The sequence below is a fragment of the Chiloscyllium punctatum genome, unplaced genomic scaffold (genome assembly GCF_047496795.1).
Source record: "Chiloscyllium punctatum isolate Juve2018m unplaced genomic scaffold, sChiPun1.3 scaffold_1745, whole genome shotgun sequence".
Taxonomy (NCBI): Eukaryota; Metazoa; Chordata; class Chondrichthyes; order Orectolobiformes; family Hemiscylliidae; genus Chiloscyllium; species Chiloscyllium punctatum.
In genome coordinates, this window is record NW_027311479.1 from 1 (window position 1) to 17,500 (window position 17,500).

At 54.0% G+C, this 17,500-nt stretch overlaps 1 protein-coding gene across 1 annotated transcript; it reads left to right on the top strand.

Annotated features, from left to right (window-relative positions):
• Nucleotides 1-512: 512 nt before the first annotated feature.
• On the top strand, nucleotides 513-9,648 carry LOC140475514 (nuclear receptor ROR-alpha A-like). The gene is made up of 5 exons (XM_072567790.1): nucleotides 513-636; nucleotides 1,648-1,755; nucleotides 3,163-3,273; nucleotides 6,159-6,268; nucleotides 9,031-9,648. The coding sequence occupies exons 1-5, from the start codon at nucleotides 516-518 to the stop codon at nucleotides 9,193-9,195; spliced, it is 615 nt and encodes a 204-aa protein (XP_072423891.1). The 5' UTR covers nucleotides 513-515; the 3' UTR covers nucleotides 9,196-9,648.
• Nucleotides 9,649-17,500: the final 7,852 nt, after the last annotated feature.

Below are 17,500 nucleotides of genomic sequence, written 5' to 3' on the forward strand. Positions count from 1 at the left end.
GGTGAGGAACCCTTCCTGTCCTGCAGGTATGCAGGTGTGTGCCAGTCCACCTGAACCCGTCTCTCTCTCTCTCTCTCTCACGCACAATCCTTGGACAGACCTTCCCTACAGCAAGAGGAAAATTGAGTCCCAGATTAGGTCAGGCACGACGGCTGAGGATGGTCTCACCTTGGTCCTTGCACCCAAATCAATTCCAACTGGAAAGAGGGAAATACCGTCATCAAAGGCATTGACGTGAATGATGGGCCATGATTGAATGGCAGGCTAGGCTCAAGGGGCTGAATGGCCTCTCCCAGCTCCTCGAACACTCCCAGATTCTCTAACCCCCAGCAGCTGGAATATTTCTGATCTCCGTCCCCATCCCCCCCCCCCACTCTCGTCCAACCCGGGGCATTCCTGCTCAGACCCCGACCCGTGCAATCGCGGAACGACTCACCCTCCGCCTTTTCTCCACCACCCCCCCCCCCCCCCCCCCCGCCCCTCTCCGGCGTTTCCCGTCGCAGTCGGCCGAGGAGATGTGGCAGAGGTGCGCCCGGAATATCACCGAGGCCATCCAGTACGTGGTGGAGTTCGCCAAACGCATCGCCGGCTTCCTGGAGCTGTGCCAGAACGACCAGATCGTGCTTCTCAAAGCAGGTAACGGGCCCGGCGCGGGGCGCGGCAGAATCTCTCCGGCGCGGACAGCAGGCCATTCCCCACGGCCAATACACCCTAACCTGCACATCCCTGGACACTACGGGACAATTTAGCATGGCCAATCCACCCTAACCTGCACATCCCTGGGCACTATGGGACAATTTAGCATGGCCAATCCACCCTAACCTGCACATCCCTGGGCACTACGGGACAATTTAGCATGGCCAATCCACCCTAACCTGTACATCCCTGGGCACTACGGGACAATTTAGCATGGCCAATCCACCCTAACCTGCACATCCCTGGGCACTATGGGACAATTTAGCATGGCCAATCCACCCTAACCTGTACATCCCTGGGCACTACGGGACAATTTAGCATGGCCAACCCACCCTAACCTGTACATCCCTGGGCACTACGGGACAATTTAGCATGGCCAATCCACCCTGACCTGTACATCTTTGGACTGTGGGAGGAAACCAGAGCTCCCGGAGGAAACCCATGCAGACACGGTGGGGGGTAGAATGTGCAAACTCCACACAGACACAGTGACCCGCGGCTGGGATCGAACCCAGGTCTGTGACGCTGTGAGGCAGCGGTGCTAACCACTGTGCCACCACCCCACCCCACCCCACCCCACCCCAGTGCTTTCAGACATTGGTGAACTATGTCCTCCCAGAGTGGAGGAGATGCCAGTGGGAGGTGGGATAAGCCAAGCTGGTTGGGGGGGGGAGGAAACGTGGAGGGGGTATTGACCGAATCGGATCGACCTTTCAGAGAGCTAGCACAGAGCCTGAAGGGCCGATCAGCCTCCTCCTGAGGTCTGTGGAAATTCGGCTGGTGATATCTCGGTGGCTGAACCACAAATAAAAATGGGCCGTAATTGGGGGGGGGGGGGGGGGGGGGGTTCTCGAGAGGAACGGGGAAGATGGCTGCCATTTCCATCCCCATGGGGAGGGGCAGCCTGCCTGAGACAGTAACTCCTTCCTCTCCTTCTCTGTCTGTGCCCAGGCTCCCTCGAGGTGGTTCTCCTGCGGATGTGTCAGGCCTTTAATCCCAGCAATAACACAGTCTTCTTCGAAGGAAAGTATGCAGGGACCGAGCTCTTCAATGCTCTGGGTAAGGGCGGCTTCCAGTGACCGCTTAAATATTCCACACGGACTAATAACTCTCTCTTCTCTCTCTCTACCTCCCCATCTCTCTTTCACTCACTCTGTTTCTCGCTCTCTTTCCCCATTGCTCTCCCTCCCTCCCTATCTTGCTAACTCTCTGACTCTCTCACTTCTCCCCCGGGCTCTGAATCTAATCTCACTTTCCCTCCCTTTCTCCCCCTCCCTTACCTGACCTTGGCATCACTATCTCTCTCTCTCTCTCTCTCTCTCTATTTCCCTAGTTCAGTGTCACACTCTCTCTCCCCTCCCCCCCCGCCCTTTCCCTATCTTGGTATCTAGCTCTCTCTCTCTCTCTCTCTCTCTCTCTGTCACACTCCCCTCCTCCTTTCCTGATCCCTGTGTCTCCTCCCCCCACCTCCCCCCCCCCCCCCGCCCCCGGCCTTTCCCCATCTCGATTTCTCTCTTTCTCTCTCTCTGTCTCCTTCCCCCTCCCTTTCCCCGTCTCGGTGTGTGTCTCCCTCTCTCTTTCTCTCTCTCCTTCCCCCTCCCTTTCCCTGTCTAGGTTTCTCTCTCTCTCTCTCTCTCTGTCTTCTCTTTCACTCTCTCTCTCCTTCTCCCTCCCTTTCCCTGTCTCAGTGTCTCTCTCTCTCTCTCTCTCTTTCTCTCTCTCTCTCTCTCCTTCCCCCTCCCTTTCCGTGTCTTGGCTTCTCTCTCTCTCTCTCTCTCCTTCCCCCTCCCTTTCCCTGTCTCGGTTTCTCTCTCTCTCTCTCTTTTCTTTCACTCTCTCTCTCCTTCTCCCTCCCCCTTCCCTGTCTGGGTCTCTCTCTCTCTCTTTTCTTTCACTCTCTCTCCCCCCTCTCCCTTTCCCTATCTCGGTGTCTCTCTCTCTCTCTCTCTCTCTCCCCCTGCCTTTCCCTATCTCTGTCTCTCTCTCTCTCTCTCTTCCCCACACCCCAGCCTGTTTCTCTCATGCTGTTTCTACTTCCTTGTCAAGCTCTCTCTGTCAGTCTGAACTTCCCTGTCACACTTCCCTAGAAATCTCTGTCACCTTTCACTGTATCTCTTCTCCCTTTCTCTTGTGTGGCTTTGCTATGTCTCTCTTTTCCCCTTTCTCTTCCCCATCCTCCTGTCACTGTCTGTCTCTCTCCCTGCTGTGTATTTATCTGTCAGTACCTTTTGCTGACTGTCTTGGTCCTGCTATGTGTCCCTGTAAATTTCTCCTTCCCTCGCTGTCACTCTGACTCTCTCACATTGTGTGCGTCTCTCACTCTATCTCTGCTGCTCTTTCTTGATGTTACCCTGCCTCGCTCTCTCTCTCTCTCTCTCTCTTCTGCTGAAACTAAATTAAACTTAATCTCCCCTAAAGACAGAAGGCAGCTCTGAATGCTTTTATTTTCAATCTTGTTGTGTCCAGGCTGTGAAGATTTGACCAACTCGATATTTGAGTTCTCACGAGGAATGTGCTCCCTGCGTCTCTCGGAGCAGGAGCTGGCTTTGTTCACTGCCACGGTTCTCATATCCTCAGGTAAGAGAGAGTGAGGGGCAGAGAGAGAGAGAGAGAGAGAGTGAGGGACGGAGGGAGGGAGAGTGTGTGAGAGAGAGGGAGAGTGTGTGAGAGAAAGTGTGCGTGTGTGAGAGAGAGGGTGTGTGAGAGGGAGAGAGAGTGTGTGTGTGAGAGAGAGGGAGAGGGAGTGAGAGTGTGTAAGAGAGAGAGTATGTGAAAGAGGGAGGATGTATGTGTATGTGTGAAAGGGAGTGTGTGAGAGAAGGAGAAGGTGTGTGCATGAGAGAGAGAGGGTGTGTGTGAGAGAGAGGGTGAGTGTGTGTGAGAGGGAGTGTGTGAGAGAGGGAGAGAGCGTGTGAGAGAGAGGGTGAGTGTGTGTGCATGAGGGAGTGTGTAAGAGAGAGGGAGAGTGTGTCTGAGAGTGTGTGAGAGGCAGAGTGTGCGTGAGAGTGTGTGTGTGTGTGAGAGAGGGAGAGGGAATGAGAGAGCGAGACAGAGTGTGTGTGTGTGTGAGAGACAGAGAGAGAGAGAGTGTGTGTGTGTGTGAGAGAGAGAGAGAGAGAGAGAGAGGGAGAGTGTGTTTGAATTGAATTGAATTGAATTCATTGTCACGTGGACCAAGACACAGTGAAACGCTTTGTCTTGCGAGCAACACAGGCAGATCACAGAGTTAAGTCGCATGGATAAGTAAATAATAGGTAAACAGCGGCAAAAACAAAAACACAGGGACAGGCGAATGTGAAGAGTTTGTGAGTCCATTCAGTATTCTAACAACAGGAGGGTAGAAGCTGTTCCCAAACCGGCTGGTGCGTGTGTTGAGGCTTCTGTACCTTCTCCCCGATGGTAGAGGTTGTAGAGAAACATTGCCAGGGTGGGGTGGATCTTTGAGAATGTTGGCGGCCTTTCCTGGACAGTGGGGCCTGGGAGATGGATTCTATAGATGGGAGGTTGGCCTTTGTGATTGTCCGGGCCGAGCTCACCACACTCTGTAACCATCTCCGATCTTGAATGGTACAGTTACCATACCAGGTAGTGAGACATCCAGACAGAACGCTCTCGATGGTGGAACCTATAAAGGTTGGCGAGGGGATTCACCGTCATGCCAAATTTCCTCAGTTGCCCGAGGGAAGAAGAGACGTTGTTGGGCCTTTGTAACCAGTGCGTCCACATGGAGAGTCCAAGAAAGCTTGTTGTGGATGAGCACTCCCAGGAGCTTGACACTCTCCACTCGTTCCACCTCTGTGCTGTTAATCTGTAGAGGAGGCATGAGTAACATCCCGCTGAAAGTCAATAATGAGTTCCTTGGTTTTGACGGCATTGAGAGCTCGTGCACCATTCTTCCACCTCCCGTCTGTAGTCTGTTTCATCGCCATCTGAGATTCGACCGACTATGGTGGTGTCATCAGCGAACTTGTAAATGGCATTAGTCTGGTATTTGGCGACGCAGTCAGGGGTATACAGTGAGTACAATAGGGGGCTGAGTACACACTCCTGGGGGGCTCCGGTGTTGAGTGTTAGTGAGGATGAACTATTGTCCCCAATCTTCACTGATTGTGGGTCAGGAAATCGAGGATCCAGTTGCAGAGAGTGGGGCTTAGTCCGCGATCCCTAAGTTTAGTCATCAGTCTCGAGGAGGTAATAGTGTTGAAGGCTGAACTGTAGACAAGGAGTAGGATTCTTACGTAGCTGTTCTTGGTGTCAAGATGTTCGCGGGAGAAGTGAAGGGCAAGTGATATGGCATCTGACGTGCATCTGTTGGTCCGATAGGCAAATTGGAGTGGGTCAAGAGTAATGGGAAGGCTGGAGTTGATTAATGCCATGACCAACCTTTCAAAGCACTTCCTGACCACCAAAGTTCGGGTCACTGGGCGGTAGTCATTGAGACATGCTGCATGAGCCTTCTTCGGCACAGGGATGATGTAGGCCTCTTGAAACAGGCAGGGCCAGCGGCCTGCTGCAGGGAGAGGTTGAAGATATCGGAGAAGACTCTGCCAGTTGATCTGCGCATGCTCTGAGTGCACGGCCTGGTACTCCGTCTGGTCCCATCGCTTTCCTTGGATCCACACGAAGGAAAACTGATCTGACCTCTGACGCGGCGACTGTTGGGATAGGTTCATCAGGACTTGTCGGAATAGGTGTTACCCCTCTGCTGAAATTCTGCTCAGAATGAACGTAGAAGGTGTTGAAACGATCTGGGAGGGATATATCATCGTATGCTATCGTGTGTGAGAGGTGTGTGTGTGTGTGTGTGTGAGAGAGAGGAGGAAGAGTGTGTGTGTGTGTGTGTGTGTGTGTGTGTGTGTGAGAGGGGGAGGGAGAGTGTGTGAGATGGAGAGTCTTTGAAAGAGAGGGAGAGAGCATGTGTGTGTGGAAGAGAGGGAGAGTCTTTGAGAGAAAGGGACAGACCATGTGTGAGAGCAAGTGTGTGTGAGAGAATGTGTAAGAGAGAGTGTTTGTGCGTGTAAGGGAGAGTGTGAGAGAGAGGGAGAGTATGTGTGTGTATGAGAGAGGGAGGGAGAGACTGTGTGTGCACGCATGAGTCAGGGATAGACTGTGTGCGTGCGTGAGTGAGGGAGAGACCGTGTGCACGCGAGTGAGGGAGAGACTATGTGCGCGCGCAATTGAGGGAGAGACTGTGTGCACGCACTTGAGAGAGGGAGTGTGTGCGCGAATGTGAGAGAGAGACTGTGTGCACGCGAGTGAGGGAGAGACTGTGTCCACGCGAGTGAGGGAGAGACTGTGTGTGCGTGAGTGAGGGAGAGACTGTGTGCACGCACTTGAGAGAGGGAGTGTGTGCGCGAATGTGAGAGAGAGAGAGACTGTGTGCACTTGATGATGGAGTGGGGTCTTGCTGCTGTTTCTCTTCCTATGGCCCGGTCTCACCAAGCTCTGTGTTTCTCACCCAGACCGCATGTGGCTCCAGGAGAGGTACAAAGTGGAGAGGATGCAGGCTGACCTCCAGCTGGCCCTGAAGAGCGTCCTGCAGAGGAACCGCCATGACCCCATCCTGGCCAAGGTAGGCCTGGTCGTCCCCGGCAACGGGGCCTAGCGCGCCGCGTGGAGCCTGATCGGTCGTCTGCTTTCCACTGCCCCACAGTCACCCTCAGGCCCCAGCTGCGTCACACACACTCCCCATCCCAACCCCAACCCCCCCATCCCGCTTCCCCCACCCTCCCCAAATCCCACCTTTGGGCAACCCATTCCCTACAGCAACCCCCCACGTCCCCCAACAAAACCCCCCTCCCCCGACAAACCCCTTACCCCATAATCCCATTGTCCCGCCTGCGCTCTCGACCCTACCTTTCCACAAATCAGGCCCCTAAACCTACCGACTCTTCAGCTGCTCATCCGTGGTGGGCATCGCCAAAACCCACTTCCTCCATTGCCACGCCTCAGCCCAACCAACTCCACATGCCCCCCTACCCGTCCTACCCAACCATCACACACACCACTCCCCCACTAAACCCCCACAACCACAACACACCCCACCTCGCAATACACAAATCCCACACCCTCCCCACACACCCTACACCCCCCCCCCCCGACCACTGACCCGAAACACACAAGCCCCAACAAAGACCGCACCCTCCCCACAAACGCCACACACCCCGACACACCCACAAACATCACCCTCCCCACTCCTACACCCCCCACACACACCCAGCCCCCCTTTTTTCCACATACACTCCTCCCCCACACGCCCTGCACACTCCCCACAATCCCCACTCCCACACACCCCACACACCCCCACACACTCCCGACACACTCCCCACAATCCCCACTCCCACACACACCACACCCACACACCCCACCCCCACACACTCCCCACAATCCCCACTCCCACACACACCACACCCACACACCCCACCCCCACACACTCCCGACACACTTCCCACACACCCCACCCCCACACACTCCCGACACACTCCCCACACTCCCCACTCCCACACACCCCACTCCCACACACCCCACACATTTCCGACACACTCCCCACTCCCACACACCCCACTCCCACACACCCCACACACCCCCACACATTTCCGACACACTCCCCACAATCCCCACTCCCACACACACCACACCCACACACCCCACCCCCACACACTCCCGACACACTCCCCACAATCCCCACCCCCACACACACCACACCCACACACACCCCACACTCCCACACACCCACACACTCCCCACAATCCCCACTCCCACACACACCACACCCACACACTCCCCACAATCCCCACTCCCACACACACCACACCCACCCCACAATCCCCACTCCCACACACACCACACCCACACACCCCACCCCCACACACTCCCCACAATCCCCACTCCCACACACCCCACACCCACACACTCCCCACAATCCCCACTCCCACACACTCCACCCCCACACACTCCCCACAATCCCCACTCCCACACACCCCACCCCCACACACCCTGCACACTCCCCACAATCCCCACTCCCACACACCCCACACACTCCCCACAATCCCCACTCCCACACACTCCCCACAATCCCCACTCACACACACCCCACCCCCACACACCCTGCACACTCCCCACAATCCCCACTCCCACACACCCCACACCCACACACCCCACCCCCACACACTCCCGACACACTCCCCACACTCCCACACACCCTGCACACTCCCCACAAACCCCACCCCCACACACTCCCCACAATCCCCACTCACACACTCCCACACACCCCACACACCCCACACCCCTCCCCACACTCCCCCACACTCCCCCACACACTCCACCCCCACACACTCCACACACACTCTGCACACACCCCACAAACCCCACTCCCACAACCCCCACTCCTGCACACTCCCCACACCCAGCACACTCCCAACAACCCCCACACCCATACACTCCCCACAACCCCCACTCCCACACCCCCCACAAACCCAGCACACTCCCCACAAGCCCACTCCCACATACCCACACATTCTCCACAATCCCCACTCCCACATCCCCCCCATACACCTAGCACACTCCCCACAATCCCCACTCCCGCACACTCCCCACAACCCCCACTCCCACATCCCCCACACACCCCGCACACTCCCCACAACCCCCACTCCCATACACTCCCCACAACCCCCACTCCTGCACACTCCTCACACACCCAGCACATTCCTCACACCCCCACACCCACACTAAGGGACAATTTAGTATGGCCAATCCACTCTAACCTGCACATCCCTGGGCACTGTGGGTAATTTAGCATGGCCAATCCACCCTAACCTGCACATCCCTGGACACTGTGGGTAATTTAGCATGGCCAATCCACTCTAACCTGCACATCCCTGGGCACTGTGGGTAATTTAGCATGGCCAATCCACCCTAACCTGCACATCCCTGGACACTGTGGGTAATTTAGCATGGCCAATCCACTCTAACCTGCACATCCCTGGGCACTGTGGGTAATTTAGCATGGCCAATCCACCCTAACCTGCACATCCCTGGGCACTGTGGGTAATTTAGCATGGCCAATCCACTCTAACGTGCACATCCCTGGACACTGTGGGTAATTTAGCATGGCCAATCCACCCTAACCTGCACATCCCTGGGCACTATGGGACAATTTAGCATGGCCAATCCACTCTAACCTGCACATCCCTGGGCACTGTGGGTAATTTAGCATGGCCAGTCCACCATGCAGGAGGTGGGGGAGATGTGGAAGGGTGAATGGGGATTGATGAGGACGCTGGTTGCAATACCACAGCCGGCCACCTTGACGTCTGCTTCTATTCCTCTCTACAGCTGCCAGTGAAAGTGCTCTCCCTGCGAAGCCTGTGCGGGCGCCATGCCGAAAAGCTGAAGGACTTCCGTCTCGCCCACCCCTTGGTTGCCCACACGCTGTTTCCCCCTCTCTACAACGAACTCTTCATCATGGACTCCGAGCACAGCGCCCCCTTTGATCTGTGACCTCCTGGCGACACCTCCACCAACTCTCTGGGCAGACTGGGTGCGGGGCCGGGGGGTGGTTGGGGGGGTGTGGGTGGATTGTTGTTGGGTTTAGTGGTAGTGGGCTACCTTGTCCTTCAACAGGGCCACTCTCTTCCTCTCTCCCTTGTGCCCACAGTCTCAGGTGAGCATGAGAGTGAGAGAATCATGGAATCTCGAGATTGTGGAAGCAGGCCATTTGGCCCATTGAGTGCACAGTGACCCTCCAACGAGCATCCCAACCAGATCCATCCTCTCCTCCACCCTATAACCCTGACCAATCCACCCTAATCTGCACATCCGTGGATGCAATGGGACAATTTAGCATGGCCAATCCACCCTGACCTGTACATCCCTGGGCACTATGGGACAATTTAGCATGGCCAATCCACCCTAACCTGCACATCCCTGGGCACTACGGGACAATTTAGCATGGCCAATCCACCCTAACCTACACATCCCTGGGCACTATGGGACAATTTAGCATGGCCAATCCACCCTAACCTGCACATCCCTGGGCACTATGGGACAATTTAGCATGGCCAATCCACCGTAACCTGCACATCCCTGGGCACTACGGGACAATTTAGCATGGCCAATCCACCCTAACCTGCACATCCCTGGGCACTATGGGACAATTTAGCATGTCCAATCCACCCTAACCTGCACATCCCTGGACTGGGGTCCATCTTTGGGCTGCGGCCGGTTAGGGTGGATTGGCCATGCTAAATTGTCCTATAATGTCCAGGGATGGTGCAGGTTAGGGTGGGTTGGCCATGGGAAATCGTCCCGCGGTGTCCAGGGATGTGTCAGTTAGGTGCATGAGTCAGGGGTAAATATAGGGATAGGGGGGAATGAGGGTCGGTGTTGACTTGTTGGGCTGAAGGGCCTATTTCCACACTGCAGGGTTTTGATGATTTCCACTGGTTAGGATTTCTAGAACTAGGAGACAGAGTCTAACCATTAGGGACAGGTCATGAGGGATGTTTGGGCAAACGTCCACACACAAAGGGTGTCTCAGAGCTCTCGTCCAATCACAGAGGTTGGCATGGTGTTGCTTGTTAATTTTAAATCTGAGAGAGATAGGTTTTCCTTTCGCAAAAATATTCAGGGGTACGGGTCAAAGTTTCAGACAGAGTCCAGCCATGGTCTCATTGGATAGTCTCGGGGGTGGGGGGGGGAGCTGAACGGGCTACTCTTGCTGCATTCACACCTTGTCATTTGGGCCAACTCTCGACCAAACTCAATTCCTCCCTTGCCACCCTCCCCCACCAACCACTCCCTCTCCCGACCCCCCCAACCCGGGCAGAGCGACTGGATTTACAGCCTACATCGAATGGAGGCCGCAGTGGCACGGAATCAGGAGCTTTAACCCATCCCCTACCTCTCTCTCTCCCTTTCTCTCTCTCTCTCTCTCTCTCTCTCTCTCCCTTTCTCTCTCTCTCTCTCTCTCTATCTCTCTCTCTCCCTTTCTCTCTCTCACTCTCTCTCCCTTTCTCTCTCTCTCTCTCTCCCTTTCTCTCTCTCTCTCTCTATCTCTCTCTCTCCCTTTCTCTCTCTCTCTCTCTCCCTTTCTCTCTCCCTCTCTCTCCCTTTCTCTCTCTCTCTCTATCTCTCTCTCTCCCTTTCTCTCTCTCTCTCTCTCTCCCTTTCTCTCTCTCTCTCTCCCTTTCTCTCTCTCTCTATCTCTCTCTCTCTACCTTTCTCTCTCTCTCTCTCTATCTCTCTCTCCTTTCTCTCTCTCACTATCTCTCTCCCTCTCTCCCTTTCTCTCTCTCTCTCCCTCTCTCTCTCTCTCTCTCCCCCTTTCTCTCTCTCTCCCTCTCTCTCTCTCTCTCCCTTTCTCCCTCTCTCTCTCTCTCTCCCTTTCTCTCTCTCTCCCTTTCTCTCTCTCTCTCTCCCTTTCACTCTCTCTCTCTCCCTTTCTCTCTCTCCCCCTCGCTCTCTCTCCCTTTCTCTCTCTCTCCCTTTTTCTCTCTCTCTCTCCCTCCCTTTTCTCTATCTCTGTACCCACTTTCCCACTAAGCCCAGGGCATCACAGACCCAGTTCCTTGCCCACTCTCTCTGCTGGGTGACCCTTGCCCGGGAGGACTTAGGAAGGGTCAGGAACGTATCTTAAGCCCGTCTGATCCTAGCCTCCCAGTTTGGGTTGGCAGAGGAGGGAGTCCTTTCTTGGTAAAAAGACCAAATCTGGTCCAAAAAAGGGGTGGGGGTGGGGCAAGACATGTTTGCCTTGACCTTTAAGCGTTGAAAACATCCTCACATTTAAGTTTCAGCGGCTATTATGCCTCTCACTCACACACAGCAATAATCTGATTTAAAACAAATCGCTTTAATATTTGCACAGGCTATTCCATTTAGTAAGTTAATCTTTATATGAACAAAATATTAAAAGCAATAAGCATGCAGGAAAGATTTTCTTTAAAAGGTGTTTAATTTCTTCTTTTTAGAAATGTAACAGCGGTTAAATTTGCAGTCGGAAATATTTGGAGAATTGGACATTTTATATAAATGTTTGCCTTCTTGTTGTACGGTCAACTACTGTAACTTTCTCTGTCGAATGAAGTTTCACGGTGGGCATTTCACTCGTTGTCGTCTCCCGGAAATGTGCTGTCTCGTGCGCGGGTCTCGTGCCCAGCTATTCGACTCGGGCGGGCATTGCGCCAAGTCACTCGCTCAGACCAGGACGTACGTTGGGAATCTCTCCGCTCCCCCTCACCAAACCCTGCCCGCCTCCCCCAGCCCCACACACACACACCCCCCCCCCTGCCCGCCTCACGGGGCACCTTGAAAAGGTGGCCGATCCCTCCCAATTCCTTCCAAATTAACGACGGAGGAAAGTTTGGGCCCTTTCCACAGCCCCATGCTTTACAAAGGAGCTGAGCACAACCAAGTTTCCCTCAAGGTAAGGAAAAAGCAAACTTCGCAGTGATCGAAACATGACATGAAAATCTAATGCCCGTTTTCTTTTCTATTATTCATTTGTGGGAGGTGGGCATTGCCAGCTGGCCAGCGTTTCATCGCCCGGTCCCAAGTTGAGAAGGTGGGGGAGGTTGAGCTGCCTTCTTGAACCGCTTCAGTGCACCTGCAGTGGGTTGACCCTGAGGAAGGGATGACCCATGGATTTCCAAGTCAGGGCAGCAAGTGGCTGGGAGGGGAGGGTGGATGTGTCTGCTACCCCTTGTTTCAAGGTGGAAGTATTCGCGGGTTTGCAAGGTGCTGTCTGAGGATCATTGCCGAGTTTCTGCAGTGCGGCTTATAGACGGTGCACACTGCTGCGGCTGAGCATCGGCGGGGGAGGGAGTGGACGCTCGTGGGTGGGGGGGCTGCTTTGCCCTTTGGCTCAGATCCTGTCACTTTATTTAAAGGGACAGGCACAGCGGAACAGCACCACCTGTGGGTCGCAGTGTGCTTTGCAGCTGTAAAGTGGAGGAGTTGCAAAACAGCATGAAAGACCAATCACAGCTGCTTCTTACAGGGGGGAGAAAGAGAGACATGTGCCCATCTCTGTGCCAGCTGAACAGGCATATGAGGGAGGGCTACCACTCACAGAAGGCTGCGGTTTCCCATCCAGGCTCAGCTTTTCCTTTCTGTGTGATTGGCACACTGCCCCGAGCAGCCACATCCCGCTCCCCATGCCCTTCTCGTGCCAAGTCGCCCAGTACTAAAAAAAAAGCAAGGAGGAGCCAAACAGCTGGACAACGATCGCTCGAAATGGCGCTATCTGCCCAGCTCTTGCTGCGTCTCATTCGGTTGGAGGGGGAGCGCTGCACTGTCGGAGGGTCAGTGTTGAGGGAACGCCAAACTGTAGGAAGGTCAGCACTGAGGGAGCGCCACACTGTAGGAAGGTCAGCACTGAGGGAGCGCCACACTGTAGGAAGGTCAGTGCCAAGGGAGTGCCACACTGTGGGAAGGTCAGCACTGAGGGAGCGCCACACTGTAGGAAGGTCAGCACTGAGGGAATGCCAAACTGTAGGAAGGTCAGTGCCAAGGGAGCGCCAAACTGTAGGAAGGTCAGCACTGAGGGAGTGCCACACTGTAGGAAGGTCAGTGCCAAGGGAGCGCCACACTGTAGGAAGGTCAGCACTGAGGGAGTGCCACACTGTAGGAAGGTCAGTGCCAAGGGAGCGCCACACTGTAGGAAGGTCAGCACTGAGGGAGCGCCACACTGTAGGAAGGTCAGTGCCAAGGGAGCGCCAAACTGTAGGAAGGTCAGTGCCAAGGGAGCGCCACACTGTAGGAAGGTCAGTGCCAAGGGAGTGCCACACTGTAGGAAGGTCAGTGCCAAGGGAGCGCCACACTGTAGGAAGGTCAGCACTGAGGGAGCGCCACACTGTGGGAAGGTCAGCACTGAGGGAGCGCCACACTGTAGGAAGGTCAGTGCCAAGGGAGCGCCACACTGTAGGAAGGTCAGTGCCAAGGGAGCGCCACACTGTAGGAAGGTCAGCACTGAGGGAACGCCAAACTGTAGGAAGGTCAGCACTGAGGGAGCGCCACACTGTAGGAAGGTCAGCACTGAGGGAGTGCCACACTGTAGGAAGGTCAGTGCCAAGGGAGCGCCAAACTGTAGGAAGGTCAGTGCCAAGGGAGCGCCACACTGTAGGAAGGTCAGCACTGAGGGAGCGCCACACTGTAGGAAGGTCAGCACTGAGGGAGCGCCACACTGTAGGAAGGTCAGCACTGAGGGAATGCCAAACTGTAGGAAGGTCAGTGCCAAGGGAGCGCCAAACTGTAGGAAGGTCAGCACTGAGGGAGTGCCACACTGTAGGAAGGTCAGTGCCAAGGGAGCGCCACACTGTAGGAAGGTCAGTGCCAAGGGAGCGCCACACTGTAGGAAGGTCAGCACTGAGGGAGTGCCACACTGTAGGAAGGTCAGTGCCAAGGGAGCGCCACACTGTAGGAAGGTCAGCACTGAGGGAGCGCCACACTGTAGGAAGGTCAGCACTGAGGGAGTGCCACACTGTAGGAAGGTCAGTGCCAAGGGAGCGCCACACTGTAGGAAGGTCAGCACTGAGGGAGTGCCACACTGTAGGAAGGTCAGTGCCAAGGGAGCGCCACACTGTAGGAAGGTCAGCTCTGAGGGAGTGCCACACTGTAGGAAGGTCAGTGCCAAGGGAGTGCCACACTGTAGGAAGGTCAGCTCTGAGGGAGTGCCACACTGTGGGAAGGTCAGTGCCAAGGGAGTGCCACACTGTAGGAAGGTCAGCTCTGAGGGAGTGCCACACTGTAGGAAGGTCAGCACTGAGGGAGTGCCACACTGTAGGAAGGTCAGTGCCAAGGTAGCGCCACACTGTAGGAAGGTCAGCTCTGAGGGAGCACTGCGTTGTTGGAGAGTCAGTGCTGAGGGAGCACCGCACTGTTGGAGAGTCAGTGCTGAGGGAGCACCGCACTGTTGGAGAGTCATTACTGAGGGAGTGACCCGATTATTTATAATCACTTTACCATTTCTGTTACCTTCCTATGCACCCACCCCTTAAAACCCACCAGTGAATATGATGATAACCTCAAAGGAAGGTTTCATCAGAACGACCCCCTCTTTCCAACTGGCCCTGACCCATGCGACAATCCATCAACAATGGCGACCTTAATACCCACAATCCTCTGCCCTCGTAAACCTGCCCTATCCTTCACACTGTAATGACCAGGTCACTGTCTCTATGGGGGCGGGGGAAAAATCAATTGGTCCAACAACACCACTAACTGCAATTGTAATCTAGAGGTTCCCCCCACCACCACCCGGCCACCCCCCTCCTGGCTAATCCTCTGGGTGATGCCAGTTCAAATCCCAGCATGGCCTCTGGTGGAATTTAAATTCAATCAATTAAATAGAGTCATAGAGATGTATAGCATGGAAACAGACCCTTCGGTCCAACCCGTCCATGCCGACCAGATATCCCAACCCAATCTAGTCCCACCTGCCAGCACCCGGCCCATATCCCTCCAATCCCTTCCTATTCATATGCCCATCCAAATGCCTCTTAAATGTTGCAATTGTCCCAGCCTCCACCACTTCCTCTGGCAGCTCATTCCATACCCATACAACCCTCTGTGTGAAAAAGTTGTCCCTTAGGTCTCTTTTATATCTTTCCCCCCTCACCCTAAACCTATGCCCCTCTAGTTCTGGACTCCCCGACCCCAGGGAAAAGATTTTATCTATTTATCCTATCCATGCCCCTCATGATTTTATAAACCTCTATGAGGTCACCCCTCGGCCTCCGACGCTCCGGGGAAAACAGCCCCGGCCTATTCAGCCTCTCCCTGTAGCTCAGATCCTCCAACCCTTGTAAATCTTTTCTGCACCCTTTCAGGTTTCACAACATCCTTCCAATAGGGGGGAGAATTGCACGCAGAATTCCAAAAGTGGCCTAACCAATATCCTGCACAGCCACAACATGACGTCCCAACTCCTAATTTGGAATTGGAAGCTAATCTCCATGACAACCATCATTAATTGTGGTCAAACCCCTCGGTGGTGGGGGGGTGGGAGGGGGGGGTTCACTGATTGGGGAGGGAATCTGCCATCCTTACCTGCTCTGGGCCTAGATGTGACTCCATTACCTACCCAAGTCTTGCTTATAAACTTCGACCCTTGCCCTCAGCTGGTTGACCTTTGCAATGAGCCATGTGGCCTTTACCATGAACTGCGTTGTGTACCTACATGAGCCTTCGCACCCTCTCCAACAGTGTGACCCATCGCAGCGACTTACACTCTTCTCTTAAGGGAGTTTGGCCAAGTCCGGCTAATTCAGTTAAGTGGGGTATCGATGGAATATAACTTTCTTTTGTTCTGCAGGCCGGACATCGAGTGGTCTGTACAGCGACTGCCAACATCTGCAGTGCCGTTACTATTTGTACGCGTCATTTTTTAAGATTTTATTGTCGGTTCTGGCAACCACTGTGTCACAATTAATCTCTATTCTCGAGCCGCGTTTACATCTCAATAAACTGTCTGAACAAAGAAAGAGGTCAGAGTTTGATGTTCAGTTCTGGTTTTTTTGTGATTTGAACGGTGAACTTGGCTCAGAAAGACACACACACACACACACACACATGCACACGCAAACATGCTCACAGACATACAGACACACACACTCCCTCACAAACACAGGCACACACTCAAACAGACATGCGCACACAAATATAGACACACACATACACACACACACCCTCTCAAACACAGGCACACACTCAAACAGACATACACACACAAATACACACACACACTTACTCCCTCACAAACACAGGCACACACTCAAACAGACATGCGCACACAAATATAGACACACACACCCTCTCAAACACAGGCACACCCACTCAAACAGACATACACACACAAGTATATATACACACACAAATATATATACACACACACACACACACTTACTCCCTCACAAACACAGGCACACACTCAAACAGACATGCGCACACAAATATAGACACACACACACACACACTTACTCCCTCACAAACACAGGCACACATTCAAACAACATGCGCACACAAATATAGACACACACACACACACACACCCTCTCAAACACAGGCACACACTCAAACAGACATGCACACAACAATATAGACACATACACACACCCTCTCAAACACAGGCACACACTCAAACAGACATGCACACACAAATATAGACACACACACACACACTCACAAACACAGGCACACACTCAAACAGACATGCACACACAAATATAGACACACAAACACACACACATACACACACTCACTCACAAACACAGGCACACACTCAAACAGACATGCACACACAAATATAGACACACAAACACACACAGACACACATACACACTTGCACACACAAGTAGGCACACACATACATACACACTCAAACAGGCACACCCACACATACACAGGCACACAGTCACAGACATGCACACACACACAGACCGACATGCGTGCACACACACAAACAGGAACAATACGCGCGCGCGCACACAGACACATACACGCAAACAGGCACACACGGACACACACACACACAGACACACAAACAGGCAGAGAGAGAACACCACCCATGGTAGGATTCTGACCCTCTCCGTGTGTGAGGGGGCGAGCAGCAGGTATGGGGTGGGGGGAGACAAACAGAGTTTGAGAATTTGGAAGATTTGTCGGTGGAGGAATGAAGATACAAATCCAGGGTGAGAAGGATTTCGAGAGCTGTTTATTTCTCTGCATCGCCCTTTAGACAACAAATTTGGTCAAGCACACGTCATCTTGTAGTTCTGGGGAATGGTGGGACACTCAGAATTACTCTGGC

Bases quoted from the DNA above. Each gene is read 5' to 3' on its own strand.
- LOC140475514 (XM_072567790.1), top strand. From the start codon at position 516: ATGTGGCAGAGGTGCGCCCGGAATATCACCGAGGCCATCCAGTACGTG. The intron at 1,756-3,162 runs GTAAGGGCGGCT...TGTTGTGTCCAG, and splicing joins CGAGCTCTTCAATGCTCTGG to GCTGTGAAGATTTGACCAAC. The intron at 6,269-9,030 runs GTAGGCCTGGTC...TCCTCTCTACAG, and splicing joins ATGACCCCATCCTGGCCAAG to CTGCCAGTGAAAGTGCTCTC.